This window comes from Ambystoma mexicanum, chromosome 8 (genome assembly GCF_040938575.1).
Source record: "Ambystoma mexicanum isolate Mex_15411 chromosome 8, UKY_AmexF1_1, whole genome shotgun sequence".
NCBI classification, from domain to species: Eukaryota; Metazoa; Chordata; class Amphibia; order Caudata; family Ambystomatidae; genus Ambystoma; species Ambystoma mexicanum.
In genome coordinates, this window is record NC_090929.1 from 1,156,833,257 (window position 1) to 1,156,850,998 (window position 17,742).

The following is a 17,742-nucleotide window of genomic DNA, read 5'->3' on the forward strand; positions in this document are numbered from 1 at the left end:
AAATTACTTTCTTTTCGGGCAAGAGGTCCATGTCCCCAGTGGTCAGATTCACATAAAATCAAGGCGTTGTAAACCATTAGTTTTGGCATGTATACCCGTTAAACATTTTTATTTTGTGATGCCTTGTTCATTGCTCTGATGGTTGTAATCCACAGTTTATCTGAAAATAATAATAGTGACCAGAAGCAAGTCCAAATCTAACACAATAAATTTGTGTTTTCCGGGTAGGAGTGCATTGCTATTTGTGTTACTATGTGGTAGTGTCATATTACAAGCAGAAACACATTCTGTACTCCTATAGCATATTCCAAATTGAATATATTCTAGATCTAAACACTTTACTTTTGTACAAATAACATGTATTGGGGATTGCTTTGTTAGCCAATTGAATTCACCTGTTTTATGGAACTGTGAAAACCACACATGCACACTTCTAGTCAAAATCCCAAGGGGCTATGTACATTTATTATCTTTTCGTACACAAAGCAACCAGTTTCACAAAGTTCTTTTTTTATTCTCAATTCCACATTTCATTATAAAAATCATTAAAAATGTTGAAACTCAAACAAATACAATTTTTATCTGCTCTATATTTACAGATAACTGGTGACTAAAAGGTCTCAGATCTAAATCTAACATACGCTTTAATTTATGTACCCAAACATTTTGTGCATAATGTACCGCTGTTGGACAACATTTTATCCCATTGCCATGTTCCCTTCGAGAAATTAAAGTCAGACCTCACATTTCCAGTGAGTGTTAGTTTCTCTGTGTAGCCCTTTCAATTACACTTTATGGTATTTCACTTTGGTTGAAATAGTACCGGGCCATTGTCATATCCATCCACACACACATTGTATACCACAGTCACTTATTTTGTCAAATTTGAATCGATCTTCAAATTGTGGCTCGCTAGATATTTTGGACTACAGCTCTGATGGTCCATTACCATTCATTACGATGGTCTGGTGGGACTTGTAGCCCCAAATGTCTGAAGAGGGAAGGGTTATGGATCCCTGAAACAGATTACACCACAGGGTGTGGAAGGAAGAAACAAATATGTATGTACAGAATGTGCACTTTATGTAAGCAATGTATGTATAAATCAAGTAGCTGTTCCAAGAATATCAAATACAATAATTGTAATTTGTGTATATAAAAACATTTAAGAGAACCATGAGAAACAGCTACAAACAAAAAGTGTTTAGTATCATATTTTGAACTATTCTTGATCGTTAGGCCACTGCATTCATCAAAGTCTATAAAGTAACCAGTAATTTTTTAATGTCAAAAGTGTTCCCTTTGTGTGGTTTCTTGTGCAGATTCTTTTAATTAACCAAAGATTAGTTTTCACAAGTGCCTCAAACGTGTCACCCCCACCATAATATTGCATTTAAAACTACTGCAAGTGGTCATTTAATGCCTCCATTTAAAACACTTTACAGTGGTTTGTGATCATCCTTAAAATGTTAAAATATGAAAAAACAAAACATATTACAGTACACACATTTCACAAAATCTCCTGTGGGAATGCATTCAAAGAATAGTAATTGTTTGGAAGCAACATTGCATAGAGGTTAAACAATTTTTCTCCTCCTTAAAAAAAAAACACCTTCATGATTCCGGGTTCAAAATATCAGGTACAAAATAAAATGGAACCGTAACACAAACACATTGGCTTTTCACAGTTAAAGATGGCAATACTGCGGTAAAGCCATTTCCAGTATGGGGTTCTCCTGTCATTAAACACATTCTTTTTGAAGTAGATCAACTCCTTTGTCGCACTCTTATGAGCCAACAATTTGAAAAGACTAAATTACACTAGACTACTAACAACGTTACTGCTTTCAAGCCACCCAAGTACCTTTGTTCATTTTCAGGAAGTGGCATCATTATAATGGCAACAGTGATGTCTTGTCAAATAATATTAGTCTCGTCTTGTCATTCAACGGATCAAAAACCTTATGATAAATCTCATTTCATTCTCAAACAGAGTTGTTCTTTACATCTCTGTATTTATGTAGGTTTATGTTTTTGAGCTAAAAAAGGTTTACTATTACTATCAATACATGTCTTGTAAGTGGCAGCATAATAAAAAATAGCACATTGCTTTGAAATAGCAAATAAAATCCATTTTACCTTTATAGGTAGCAATACATATAAGGAATACAAACATATAATAATGGAAGGTCCATTTTGGTCTTTCATTGAGTCTCTTACAGTGAACGTGTTTCATTGTAAGCGTTTGTTGCAATTTAAATTAAGGGACATTTCCGTGGGCTTGCTATTACTTGCATTGCTTCCCATATGATATACAGAATACACATCTGCATAGAACAAATAAGAAGTGGTGCAACCTGGCCTAATTTCGAAAAGTGTGATTAGACAGGATAAGTGCCAGTACAATTGTAAAGTGGCAATGAGCGAGACAGACACATAATTTCCACAGGACAAGAATATCAGAACATGTAAAGTGCAGAAAGACCTCAATAATTGTTTTAACAAGGGCCAGAAAAGTACTTCTTGATATAACGAAAGGCCACGCCTCCTGGCGTCCCAGCTGTCCGCTCCTCCTTCATTTATTAGACATTTCAGTGCATACAATGTAATTAGAGAAAATAAAATATTTAACAAAAACTAGGCTTGGCTTGCAATTAAGTCCAGTCTAAAAAGGAACACATGTAATCCACATTTGGCGTTTTCTAAGACACGTCTTTGCATTTTTTGGCACTATTTCTTCCATAGACAAAATGCTTTGGTCCTTTCCAAACTTCCTCCGAAGTGCTGAAAGTAGTGTGCTGGGAAGGCTGTCCACAGATTTCCACAAGTCTTTGTAATGTTTGTGCACCATGGGATCCCTGCTACCATCGGCCACTGACACTAGCAATGTCTGAGTGATACTGGCGTGGAAGCCTTCCGCTAGCACCTCCTTCTAAAAACGCTGAGCGTATGTTTGCAGGTTCAAAGAGCTTCCGTCGATTTTTATTCAATTCTGAAAGAAAGAGAGACAAAGCAATTGATCAGTTGGAAGGACACTGCTGGCCCCAGAGTTAGAGGGGAATAGTTGGTGGCGTAGACCATGGGGCCTGTAACCAGTAGCGTTCCAGATGTTTGACCCTTTAACTCCCTATCCAGAATAGATCATACTAGTCATAGCCCAAAACATCTGCAGAGCGGTTGGTTGCAGACCCCTGGTGCAGATGAGCAAGCCCATCGATCAGCTAGTCACTGACACTCAAGGGTGATAGTTTTGCTAGTTGACTGAGCACACACCCATCAACACAAATTATGATGACATGAAGGATTCATTTCAAAATGATTAAGCCATTAAGAGATAAAGGACCTGATGTACAAAGCATTTTTCAATGGGGGCTTCCAACTGAAAAACACTTTTGTAAATCAGGCCCAAAGAATTGAAAACACACACACTGAAATGCCAAACATCTATAACTGGACTATCATTAAACAAAATACAAAATTAGCTCACGTATAACCATACCTACACTGCCTTAGGAGTAGGGTGATACAAAAGGAGCACATTCAGTTACAAAAATAACTAACCATATTGGCATTACATGCTTATAATAAACCTATTTGTGTTCTGTGTACAATAGTTATTTTAAATAAACAGGGTTTTAAGAAATCCAAACATGTGTACCTGCGCAATAGTGCATAGAAAGTTGCATTAAAAAACACCATACCTGTGGGGAGACCTATTGTACTTGAGGAGTGAGAGGTGCAACCATTCCTACAATCTTTGGAAACATTTTGGAATTTTATGTAGGCTGAATTCTGACTCTGCAGGTTCTCCCCATCTGGTCGCAGCCCCAACTTCACTCTCATATGGCTAATATTTTCCAATAACTGTCTAGTTTTCAAACCGCATTGGATAACCGGTAACCTTAAAATGAGCTAAGCTAAAATGAATCCTACATAGATCAATGCATATAAAAGGTATAATTATTTCAAACTAATATGCAATTTTATTAAAATGCTAATCTCTTGGGGCGTGTTTTGGCTGAGAACTGGGCTGGTCATGCCTAATGTGGGCTCTGTGAAACTGTGTATCGATGCTGCCCCATGGCGCTCCTGCGGGTCCCTCATGAGCCATTCTTGACCCATATGAAGTCGGGACACACCTAGGAGCTCTGACGCCCTCGGAGAAGTTAATTTCCCACCAGGTTAGAGGTCGGCGTACACAGAGGTTTGCTCTAGAGCCTTGGCCCAAGATGGCGACTGTGCTACTGGCTGATGCTGTGAGGAGGAGGCGGGGTGATGTAGGAGCCATCTGAGGGCACTCCTCCTGACTTCCTGCTCCCCTCTGGCTGCCATTGATCTTCCTAGCACTTGGAGCTCCCAAGGCCCCCCGAAGCTGTGTCTGGATGGTGGAGTGAATTAATACTGCATCTCAGAGGAGCAGGCTCCCTGCCCTGCGGTGGTCCACAGACTCCACAGCATTGAATTTGGGTCCCTCTGGAGGAGGGGCTGGTCATGTTTGGCACCTGGTGCTCCCCCCACCCCTTTCTCAGGTGACTGGGGTATTTGGGCTTGTGCAGTGAGTGGTGCCTCAAGGAGTGGGTCATTGATATTTTCTTCCAGCGTTTTCCTGGTTCCCTCGACTTGCTTGTTGCTGTGGCCTCGAGGGGATGAGGCAGAGGCCTCAGACTTTGTGAGATCCCGGGGGAGGCCATGTTAATGGCAAGAAACCTGCTCCTCACTTCTGTGCTCCCATGGCACATGCTTGCACAAGGAGCGACTGGTACCACTGGTTTGTCTGCAGGGGAGGCCCCATCTCCAGGGAAGTGACCCTGTATCTCCACCACATTATATTTTCCCTACTTCATGTGAGGGCGTGCCTTCCCTCTGCTTTATCCTGCTTTTCTTTGTCCGCTCGGTGATAAGGAGCCCTTTTCACCCCCTCCCTACCTCTCCCAACATGGCTTCTAAGCCCAACAAAACTACCAATGTCATTGCTATGATGCAAAACCAGGAAAGGTCACGTAAGCTGAATCCTCCTCAGATGCACAGGTGAAGCTACCATCGGACAAGGGACTATAATTGCCACAAAGCTTTACCTCCTTCAACTGCTGGCTGTAATCAAAGTGGAAATCCAAGGCTCGGTATCCGAGATTACCCAGGAAAGGGCAGCTATTGACATGAGGTTTGATGGACCCAAATCTTGCATAGGAAATAGTGAAAATTCTACCTCCAAGATCAGTTCTGAACTTTCGCTTTTTGACAACATAATTTCAATGATGGAGGAACAACAGAGGTGCCTCCAGTTGAGATAGGAAGATTCTGAAAAAAGGTCACAGAGAAATAACATTCAGATCTGTGCGTTGTCCTGATCAAAGTTAAGCCTTCCGAGCTGAAGTCCTATGTCCAGGAGCTTTTCAACACTCTTCTGGCTGGTTCAGAACATCTAGTAGCAGGCAAAATGGAACTGGATCGGAAACATCGGATGCATTCCGCAATCTAATTGCGTGACCAGTTTATACCCAACGTCTTGACGAGAGTGCATTTTTGCAAAAAAAACATAATGCAAGAAGAGCATTCTCGGTCGCATCTGTCTTTCAATGAGTTCAAGCTCATACTTCTCCAAGATCTGGCTCCCTCCATGTTATCCAAAAGAAGGACTTTTTAGGACTTCATATCTTGGCTGCGCGAAAACACGTATTTCTTTACACACCAGCCTGAAAGCAGCGGTAAGGTTGGATAAAGTAGGAAAAGTAGCCCCTGCGTTTGACATTTTATGTGAATTTAGACAAGGATGTGTACTTGCTCCCCTACTATTCAAACTATACGTCAGCAGTTTGGCAAATTAATTGAAACAATCCACAAAGGATACACCAAGTGTAGTGGGAGAACATTACTGTCTTGTCCTAGGCAGACGATGAAGTTTTGCTGACGCGTACTCCACTACGCATTACAAAATCTTGTTCTTGCCTATGCTAAATACATGGGCAGTAAAGATCTGTCAATAAAAATAAAGAAACCCAAGATTGTGCGAGTGAGTCTGCAGACTGAAAAACAACAACCCCATTCTAGTATCAGGACAAAAACTTGACTCTGTGAAAAATGTCCCTTACCTAGTGGTGACCTTTAGTAGCAGGGCTAACTGGTCAGACCACATTGTAGAGGCCACACAAAAATTCTCTCAGGCACGCAGCGCATTATATAGATTTGGCCTGGAGATGGATGGTTTAACCATTAAACCAACATTTACCATGCTAAACCAGTCGCAGCGTGTATTTATGGCACAGAAGACTGGGGCATGTGTCCCACTCAATCGATCCAGGTCAAAGAAAACTATTTCTTGCAGTGAATTTTGGGGATTGTTAGGAGCTCCTCACCTCACTTGCTCCACCAACAACTAAGGCTAGATTATATGATAGACCACAAAAGCCTAAAACCGGTGTTTTTCTGGATGAGAACATGGTCGAAAACCGAGACTCACCTAACTCATTATATTTTACAAGAAGTGATGTCCTCAGACATCTGCAGAAAGATTAACTGGTTTAGGAAACTGGGCAGAACACTTGATACTCTTGGTCTGCCGAGAATGTACGGCGCCCAGCAAACGTCTCTAGAATCGATATTAACTTAGTTAGGGAAAAATACATAAAGCACTGAATGGAGCAGTGTACCCTCATTGAAATGAAGAACTGGTCGGTCTCCAAGTATTTTGATCATGGATGTAGCAGGCTTAACACTGAATATATGCATTGGTTTTACCAAAAGCGAATAAGGAGTGTTTTATTTAATCTGAGGGCTAGCCGTCTTCTATCACTAATTGGGGTCTGTGGCAGCATACATATGGATCAGAAATCAATTATTTGCTGTCCTTGTAATTTGACTAACTCATGATATGACATTTTTATAGTTTTTATGTTCGTCGTTCTATGCACCATGAAAAAAGTTTTAAATTCAGTTCTAATGAGGTTAAATTGGTGGCCGACTAAAGAGGCATTGCAAAGTATACTCTCTTTATCATCCAGAGAGGTAGCAGTGGCTGTTTACATGTTTTTTTAAAAGCATCAAAGCAGCTTCTTGTGGATTTGTTGCAAAATAGATTGCGTCTGTAATGAGATATCTACTTTGGATTTTTCTATGGAATTTTATTGTATTGTGATTTATTAACTGAATGCAATTTGAATTTTTAAAAGTTTTTATCTTTGTATGGAGCTATGCTTTGAAATAAATATTGATTGATGGATACATGGGGATTACCTTGCTCTGTGATATACCCGATGGATGGGGATCGAAAGGTGGTCAACTCAATGTAGGATGTGATGCTTGTAATGAATCCTGAGTCGCTGGTCTCCTCCCCACCTCTGCCTAGTGACAAGCCAGTGGAGGCCCCATTGCCATGACGCTCTCAGGCTGTTACTTGGGCAACGGTTGGTAGGTCTAAGGCGAGGAGGAGAACTGGTGGAGTGAGGGGTCCATCGCGGTCTGAGGCAGCTAGTAGTGTGGAACACTGACTTTCAACCTTTGTCAACTTGATCGCTGCCCTGGTGGAGCTTTTTCTGAGTGGTCATTAACACCGATTGGGGAGTTATAACCAGTCCTTCAGCTCAGAGGGGGAGGTGGAATCCAACACCTCATGCATCTCTCTTCGTCAATGTTTATGGATTTGGTTTGGGGGATGTCTTGGGGGGGCACCGAGGGGCAACTCTGTTCTGTGCCCAGTTGTCCAGACAGGCATTGGGCTTGGTTTTTGTGGTTAGTCTGTTTAGTTTAGTACCTTAGCATGAAAATATCACTTGGAATATGCACAGTTGCAAACTTGGACACCGGGGCTCTTTGGCATGGTGAGGCTGTCAGCTAGGTCTGCTAGTATCGTATGTTTTAGATATTTTGTACTCACATTCGGCCTAAATGGAAACATTCAAGTTAGTTACCCTTGATGTTCAGGAGATTAACTCTCTGGTCAACAGTACATTCATAATGAACTAGTTCCATTCGTCTGATGCCAACATGTTACTGCTTCAGGGGACCTATTTACTGGCTGTGTGTTGAAAAGGCTCCACAGCAAGTTCTTTGCCATTGCCCACTCAGTTCTTTGCCTCTTGCTCATCAAAAAAGAAGGGTATGGCGATGTTGATCTCTAAAGATAAGCCTTTCATCTCTTTGGGGGTGATGAGGGATCCCAACAAAAGATTTTGCTTGGTCAAGGGTTGCTTATTTAGTCATGTTATGACCCTGGTGCCCCTCTACCTCCGGAATGAGGGCCAGAGTGATTTTCTATTTTCCCTTCTTCCATACCTGGCCTCCATTGTCATTGTTGAAGTTCTATTGGGGGGCAACTTCAATCTTGTGCCAGACCCCACAGTGGATAAACACTTGCTTCCCTCTTCAGCGGATTTCAGGAATGCCTTGGCCCTGGTGATAGTTATTTGAGAGTTGAGCCGGGTGTAGTCTTGGAGGTCCTTCCACGACAAAGAGAGGCATTATTCACATTTACCTCATCATCATGGGAGTTTACTCTGGCTAGATCTGCTCTTGCTCTCGTCATCACTGATCCCAATTCATAGACAGTGTAAGAATAGGTGCTCGGTTGTTGTCAGATCATCGAACGGTCACTGCTTTGATCAGAATAAATAAGATATCTCCCTCACCCACCCAGGAATGAAGATTGTACTATCCCCTTCTCCAAGACCTTGTGACCCATCATGGGATCACTAGAGTGATCGAAAAGAAATTCTCTGATAATGCATGGTCTGGTGTATCCAAAGTCATTTGGGAAGCGATGAAGGCTGTTGTCAGGGAGGTCAGTGGGGGAATTCATCAGCCGTTCTGCCTATTTTTGCACTAGGAAGCCGTCTGAGGAATGCTTGGAAATATAATCTTTGATACATCCTCACCCGGCATACAACAAAGCATATAGGTAGGTGTGACTGGCTACGTACAACCGGAAAGCTATTCAGGCGGCTGAAACGGCCTCCTCCTTGCTTCGCACTGAACAGTACTATTAATCACATGGCAAAAAGGCCAACAAGCTATTGGTGTATAAGTTGAATTTGCTGAACACTAAGAATTATGTCTCAAGTGTCAGGGATACGGAGGGCTCCCTTCAGTACTCTGAGGGTGTGAAGCTCAAAGCCTTCTCGTCTTTCTAAAGGGAGTTTCTAGCCAGGGGATACTTATCCCTGGAGGCACAACAGAAGTATATCAAACAGGCTTCCCTTCCTAGAATCTCTCCTCCAACCCAAGAGGAATTGGACTACCAGATTACTGAGAAGGAGATGTTGGGGGCTATTCACTCTCTTTTGGGTTCCAAAGCCCCGGGTCCTGATTGGCTTGATGCCCTTCTTTTATAGAACTTTCAAGGATCAATTGCTCACACTGCTCTTGTCCCTATTCAATTCCTTTCAGGAGACTGGTATGGTGACTGATACAATGAAGCAAGTCTGTCACTACATTTCTTCTGAAACCAGCAAAGGACCCCACTGAGTGTGAATCATATTGTCCAATTGCTTTGCTTAACTTGGAGGCGAAAATCTCTATATTTCTGTAAGACTGATGAGGGTTCTCCCCGTCATAATTAACCCAGATCATAGTGGCTTTATCCGGGTCCATAACACACAGGACAATATGAGGTGTGTGGTCGATATCATAGGATATGCCAGGCAATCTGGCAAGCCCATGAATGTGCTGGCATGTTCATGCATATGGCTTTGGAGAACACTTTATTTGCTTAATCTCAGAAGGTTGTACTTTCCCCAGGTCGAGGGTCAGGGTCAATGGTCACCTTTTCTTAACATATTGAGGGGCATGAGTCAGTCAGGGGTGTCCTCTCTCCCCCTTGATTTTTGCTTTGATCATGGAACCTTTGGTGAAGCGAATTCAGATGAATTTAGATATTAGAGGGATCTGTGTGAGTCAGTCAGAGCAAAATGCTGTGCTATATGCAGATTACATTTTGTGACAATGTTCGATACCCAGAATACTCTTCCTGCTCTCCTTGCATACCTTGAGGCTTTCAGAGAGGTTACAGCATATTCCATTAATCCGAACAAGTCGGTTGGCCTCAATGTTTCAGAATCTCAGGAAGTCTTGTCCACGATCATACAGGATTTCCCATTAAGATGGAACGAGGAGATCATCTACTATTTAGGTGTCAAATTGACACATCGTATAGATATAGCACACTGCTCCGGGAGAATTTCCCCCCTCTACTGGATGCATTAGGGGAGGAGATGAAACGATAGAGTATGGAATTATTCTGGTTGGGTAGGATCACGGCTGTCAAAATGAATGTGGATCTGCAAGTACTTTATTACGTCTTCGCTCGCCCAGTTACGATTCCCTCCCCTCACATCCTGGTGCTCCAGAAGAAGTTGCCACATTTTATTTGGGCTGGTAGGAAACCCAGTGTGTGACGTAAGGTCCTCCAGGCAAACAAATGTAGGGGTGTCCTGAATTCACTGATTCTTCAACAATATGTGATTGCAGCAAATATGGCTCACAACACGGACTGGTCACCAGAGTTTCGCCCCACCCACTGGCGGGGAATTGAGTAGTGACTTGCAGGCCAGGTACTACAAGCACTCCTGTTCCTTGATTATTCTACTAGATCTCATATTGGTCCCCTCTTTTCCTCTATGCTTACTTCCCTGTACTATTGGCACATGGCTCTATGAATTCCTAAGGCCCCAGGGGGTCTGGGTTCATTGTCCCCGGTTCTGGGTAATGCTACAAATCACTTCCCGGTCTCTAACCATGGGCCTATGTAGCATGGAGGAGAGGGGCCCCACGCTCCTTTTACCGTGATGAGGCTCCTCTCACCTTTATTGAGTGTAAACAATTCCAAATCCTGGAGAGTGAATCCTTTCATATATACAACTTTGACATTGAGCCACCAACCCCTTGATCCAAAGGGTGGGCCTACATCAACTTTCGGCACTGGAAACATGGCTATGGGAGGGGATCAGGTTGAAAAAGATCTCCACTTTATACTGGCTTCTTGAGGAAGATGACCCTCCCAAAAGCCTTCCCATTGTATCCCAGTGGGAGAGGGACCTGAATGTTTCTATTTCTGAGGATTCCTGGGTGAAGAATTTGACAAAGGGTGAGTCCTGCAAGTGTGTTACGAATAAGGAATGTGCCTATAAAATTCTGTATGGTTGGTATACGACTCCTGCTTGATTACATAAAATAGAAACAGTGATCCCGCCCCTGTATTGGCGGAACTGTGGGGTTCATGGGGACATGGTGCACCTTTGGTGGTCTTGTAGGAAGGCTCCAATTTAGAGGAATAGGCCTTGGCACTTATCAAAAACATATTGGGTGTACAGCTCCCAATCGTCATGTGGGTGATACTAGTGGGAGATGTGGTGGATGATGTTTACCCTACGTGTGGGAACAACTCAACTCTGATCAACCACCATCTGAATGTGGCTAGGTTTGGAGGCCAGTAGACGAACCACAGATCAAAAACGGTGGAATAAACTGTGGGAGATCACATAAGTGAAAAGATTGAGGTCTTGCAGTAGGATAGGCTCTCTACATACATGCGAGAAAGACTCCTGCTCCATGACGTTTGTATTAGCTTCAGCGGGAAGACAATAAAGTCCTAGATTCTGACGTTTTTTTGTCACTCTAGGGGTCCTTCGCTGGGCTTTTTGGGTTGCAATGGGGACATTTGGTGTAAGCTTTTCTGGGGTCTTGCTTTTTGTATTGTGTTTCTTGCCCTTGAACAGGGTTCATCACTGTAATTTCTCACTTAAAGACTCAGCCATTATAATGTTTTGGTAACCATTTCAAAGTTGATGTACATGCCATGTCCGTTGCTGATGTCTGTATTTTCTGTTTTTCAGTGTGACTGATGAAGTTTCCAAAAGGCCGATCTCCATATTTTACAAAATAAATGTGTTACTTTAAACAATAATAAAGTATCAGTAATGAAGAATTTCGAGAAAATGAAAAAAATTATCATGCTCATGGAAGCTAGAAGTGAGGGTCAAAGGTCGAGATTAAGTAGTAGCTGATGGTTATGGTCTTGGAATTTGCTGTATACTTTCCTAAGGGTGAAAAACCAGCAGATGCACAGAGAGTATAAAATGGATTGTGCACGTTTGACCATAACCACTAATCAGCGGCTGCAGTTTGGAGACTACTTTCTTTCACAAAGTCCTGCATAAATCGGTGCCAGGTTGACTGGCCTAACATAAGGAGACGTCTGATGTGCTTCTTGCAATGCAGAAGCTGATGCACCAACCAACCTGCATGTGATCACCGTGGAGAGCGGCAGTAGAGAGTGGCAGCCATTGGAAAGTGCAGTCATGGAGCCACAGTTACGTGTCCTACTGGCATCTGGAATTAGGCTCTATTGTTTACATATGTTCCTGTCCCAGGGACATCATTAACTGATGGTCCTCAGGTTGCCAATGGTTGGGAAGCAGACAGCAAGTGCCAATCCGCAATGCAAAATTGGGTAAACGTATACAACCTAGGATGCTGAACGTCAACCTTTATGGTACATACAAATACATACAGCTGCTGCCCATGAAAGTATTAAAGTTATATGAGCAATACACAGGCTAGTTACATATCCCTTGCAGGTTAGACACACTGTGCAATGGAATAGTTTGATTAAAGCATCGTGGAAGGCAAATTCTCAATTAATGCATTGCCTTGCAACATGGAGACATTTTTCCTTAGAGATGAAAACTGGGGTCTGGGAATGCCCTACTGGAGTCAGCATTGACACTGTTCCGTGTGTCTGAACCTTTTACAGAGCAAAATCAAGATTAGATGGATACTTGTAGAGGGCACCATTTAATAAGGGCCAGCTCAAAGAATTAACTGATGACATGCCTGTTAACTTGTTCACATTCTGAGAAGACAAATAAAAAAAAACTATGATTGAACTTGAATTGAGCTTCCCATCCTCCCATCTCAGACGACTCCCACCCATGCCAATCTTATCCTTTTCGTTCCAAAGTAATAACCCATTTCAAATCCAAAACTTCTTTCCGCAAAGCAGTTACTGAGACATGGGTTGCCCCCTCACTTGAAGATACTGCACCATTCCCAGCCCTCCATGCTGATGCGACCACCTCATCAAACTCTCCACAACTAGCACTTAGAATTACTGGCATAAGGCAGGGCCAGACCCTCATTCCCCCTCCAACTTTCTCCACTCTTCCATGGAGCACATTGATGCTCGAATCCTTGCTCAAACCCATCTGCCCATACCCATATCATCTACCAACCCCTTGTTCACTCAAGCCTTGCATTCCCAATCTTGACCTCCCTCTTTAATCCCGCCCCATTTAGGCCTCTATCCTCTTCATAGGTGACTTCAACCTTCGAAATATCTAAAAATGCCCAATGCCTTGCGCTTGATGCCATCCTTTCTGATCACTCCCCAGTAGCCTGTCAGAGCCATCTGAGCTGCAACCATGGTAACTCTTGATGTTGCCTCTCCTCCTCGTAGAGTACTACTTACTACCCTGCCTTCTTTGATGCCTCCCTCTTGCTTGTTTTCTCTTTCCTTCTTTTGGTCTGCTTGTCTTTCCCTCCACTGCAAATGAAATCCAAATCTCATGCCATAGCTCCCTTTCTAGACAATGTCCCGTCATGTTTCCTACTTAGTATTGCCCCTATGCCAGCCCTATTGAGCAACCATGTGTGGACTTTAAACATGCACTTGTCAAATCATTTGACAAAAAGTACTGCTTACTCTTTCACCCAGTTTCATTACCATCCCCAACTTTGCATCATTCCCCAACTATCCGATTGAAGACATCCATGAAACTTCTTCTAGGATGCTGGTGGAAGTCCAACTCACCTTCACTTCTTATCTTGTACAAGGAATCCCTTCAAGCACTCTTGGCTGCACTACAGTTGGTTTAGTCCAACCATTATACCATCCTCATCTCTGCTCCCATTACTGCAAACAAGTGTCTAACCTCTGGACCACGCTGTCCCCTCTTTGTACCCAAACTCCATTTTTACTTCTGTCTAATCCAATATCTACCCATTCACTTCAGAAATATACAAAATATGAAAATCTGACTGCTCTTCTATTGCTCTGCATTCCTCCTTTCTCCACTGCCCGCTCTTTCCTCTTCACTATAATTTGTCGCCACAACCCTTACTTGGTAAACAACCTCCACTGGTCTGCTAACACGCATTCTGCTCCTGTGGACCCATTCACCCACAGCCCATCAAGAAACTAGGCCCACAAACATACTCCTGTCTCTCCCCCTCTTGAATCTCCCTTACCACCGGGGCCTTCCATCTTTGATACAAAATAGCTACTGAACTGCCCATCCTAAAACGTCCCCATTATGACCTCAACAACACTGCCAACCATCCTCCCTCACTAATCCTAATTTGTAGCAGGCATAGTGTTGAAGCATATTACTGCTTTCCTGGAGTCAAGCAGACCATGGAAACCACATCAATCAGGGTGCTTCAGCAGACAATGATGGGATTTTGCAATACTCACATTTCCAACCTCCTCCCCAGTGCTCACCACTCTAAACTCTCCTTAATGGCCATCCTCCATGACACCTCCGATGCCATTGATCACCCTGCCTCCTTCTTACATGCTGTAAGATTTGCATTTGTGACTATGCCTTTGACTGGCTCGACACCTACCTATCATAAAATCTGTTCTCCACCTCATCAAGTAATGGCATGTCCACTCAGTGGGAGTTCATCAAGGACCTGTTCTCTACCTTCTTTTTAGGCTCTGCACTTCTCTCATGAAATAATATCTACATTTAAATTCTCATACCACCTATTCAAGAAAAACATAAAAACTCCCTTTTCTCCTTTTAATTGTTTGCCCCAGAGTTATCTTCTCATATAACTGTCTCGACCATGGACTGTCACCAGGTAAATCATCTGTGCTTAATGCTCAATGCATCTATCAACAAAATCATTTAGCTACCAATACCACCCCTTCTGCCTTCCCTCCTGACCGTCTTGCTTCATCAATTAATTAGCTTTACCACCAGGATTACGTTACACAATATATACCAGGTCTGTCCTCATCCTACCTACTAAAACCTTGATCTATTTTGCCCTCAGCCAATTTAACTACTGGTCTAGTCTCCTTATGGAAGTTCCAGTCTACTATTCCACCCTCCTCCCCAACAAAATATTAAACTTTGCAACTTGCGCACTCTTCATACATGTGAGTTGGCTCTCTCTCCAACAATGGTTTCTCTTCACATCGCTTATATTTGTACACAAATCTAGTCATGGCTAACATTCTCACTAACTAGTCCCCAAATCACACTGTGCATTCCCATGCCCCCGCAAGCCAGTGGATCTCTGACTCCTTTGTGCTGCCTTAACTCCTCCGCCTTTATCCTTCTCATGCCCTTACACCAGAATTCCTAACCTTTGATATGAAGAACATGACCACAATATGCAGGGCTACAAGGTTGCTCTCAGAAAGCACCTCTTATCTAGGAAGAGGACACCAGAACCTCATCAGCATCGATCCACCATCTTAATCCCCAACCTTGCTTACACAGCACGAGTGTAAATCATTTTATATAAAGGATATGCTGTCTATACTATCTTCTCCTGCACAGAAGGATGTTTTAACTGCTGTTTCTCCTCCTGCATTTTGAACTTTGAACCTTGTAAGATGCTCTGAGACCCACTGAGTAGCGGCAGCATTGGACAAAAATTCAAATAAAATAAGAATAAATAAAATAAGAATCGGCCAATTGAGGAAGACCCATGAACTAATGTATGTCAACACTTAACTATGAAATGCAGATTGATTTCTAGAGAAACCAATAATGAAGTTATGATTTAAAATATCGGGAATGCTAGATCATTCTACCAAATACCTGAGATGACCCATTTAAACTTAAACCTAAAATGATTTAGTTCAGACATCACTGATATATATTTACCTGAGATTGCAAGCAACATTTTTCTTCGGGCTCCAAACGTGGTGATCCCTAATTCTCTCAAATCTTGATCCGTGAGGGTAAGGAATGTTTGCAGGTCAATCTGTCAAAATCAAAAACTACATTTTAGTAAACAATTTGATTTTTGAAAGTGATGTACTTCAATTGAAGGGCAAACACTCTTTTTCAGCCCTTGTGAAATGACATCTTTCATATTTAAGGATAAAACTTAAGCAACAGAAGCTTTTCCACCTCAGCAATGGAAAGTGAATATAGGGCACTACAGTACTACACATTGCCAAACCTTAAGCTATCATATCAGCAAAATGTTAAATTAATTTGAAAGAAAAGAACTCTGATTTCCATACTGGTGCACTTATTTCAGTCATTTGTTCATTGAAAATTAGAATGTCTATTGGAATGGTTTGATTTGGAGATGAGGTTAAACAACTTACTAACCCATAACAATAGTTTTGCAGATTGATATCAGTTCTAAATTCCCATGCTGGGTATTATCTTGACATCAGCTAGTTGTATTCTCAATAGTAATGTATTATCCCGTAAACAAAATTCAAGAGTTGTGGCAGACAACCATGGGCGTGTATGAAATTTAAATCCCTTGTGACATTGATTAGAGCACCAAAATCTATAAAACTTTAGCGCTATCTATGAATTTTTGTGTCTGACAATACTTACATGGAATGGACAATCATCCATCGTAACACATGTGTGGTTGTGTTTCTAACATTTCTTAATTTCAATGAACCACTATAAGGGATTTCTAAGCTAGCAACTATCATACATCTTTAACTATTTTTGTTTAAGGGGTGGACCTACAAAAATGTATTCAAGTTTTGGCTTTTGTACTCTTAACTTTACCTAATTAAGAAATTAGCCCACTGCATTCACCGGAAAGCACTTTACGGATGTATTTTATTTTCCTACGTATGCTTGTCTTTATTTTCTCAGTTCACAAAGATGAGATTTGGGCAACTCCCTTAGGATGAAATCTATTGTAAGGGAGGAGACTGATTGTGTAATGTTTTTAAGACTGTGGGAAATTATTTCCAAATTTAGCCGGATAGCAAACAATACTCTCAATATACAACCACAGCACAGAACCTCACAAGCTGGACCCAAACTAACTGACCATCAATCTGACATTTCTCACTATCACAATCTAAGTAGAAAAAACAACACCATGTACTTAACAGCAGACATGCAGGCCCTGGTGTTATGTGCTCTGGGTAGACAAAACAATCTTCTGACAACCCTGGGAATCTCCACAGGCTACGACAGACTTTACCATTTCCCCCTTTACTTCACCTAAACCTGTATCCTCACCCAGCCCCTTTAATTGGATGTGTCGCCAATTTTGCTTTTTCTTCTCCGACCATCCATCCTATCCAACAGGCCACTAAACTTAAAATCCAGGACTCTCCTCCTCATCATCGTAACTTCATATATCATCCTCCACTTCCAGTCTTGTGCCCTCAAATTGACAACCCATCCTGTGGATATAATTCTCTGTTGTTGCAGGGTCACCACAAATAACCATTTGAAGGCTGTCTTTCAATCCAAAGGGGTTTCTTCGGGATATTACAAAACAAGTGGGCTTGGTGGATCCCTCCAGATTTTAGGGCAGTGCCGCAGTCCCTCTTTCCCTCTCCTAACCCAAATGTCCTTAACCCAGTTAGTGCTAGGGCAAGGTAACCACTACTGTCTGTTCTTTCCATAGATGCAGTGGTCTCCCTAAATAATGGCTACCTGACTCCCTAGGGGCCTTCTAGCTATTTGTCTCCTAACCCTGCTTAGAGTTCTAGGGAGTACAGGGATGGAACCTTCTTTCACTCGA

The 17,742-nt window shown here is 42.2% G+C and overlaps 1 protein-coding gene across 2 annotated transcripts in view; it reads right to left on the bottom strand.

Moving 5' to 3' along the window:
* Positions 1 to 445: 445 nt before the first annotated feature.
* The window catches only part of BICC1 (BicC family RNA binding protein 1), a 1,115,336-nt gene continuing 1,098,039 nt past the window's right edge, over positions 446 to 17,742 (bottom strand). For both annotated transcript variants that reach the window (XM_069611226.1, XM_069611225.1), the window contains 2 exons: positions 15,891 to 15,990; positions 446 to 2,992 (listed from right to left, as the gene is read on the bottom strand). In XM_069611226.1, coding sequence (XP_069467327.1) covers positions 2,862 to 2,992; positions 15,891 to 15,990 — 231 coding nt within the window. In that variant the 3' untranslated portion in view covers positions 446 to 2,861. The remainder of the gene's footprint in view (positions 2,993 to 15,890; positions 15,991 to 17,742) is intronic.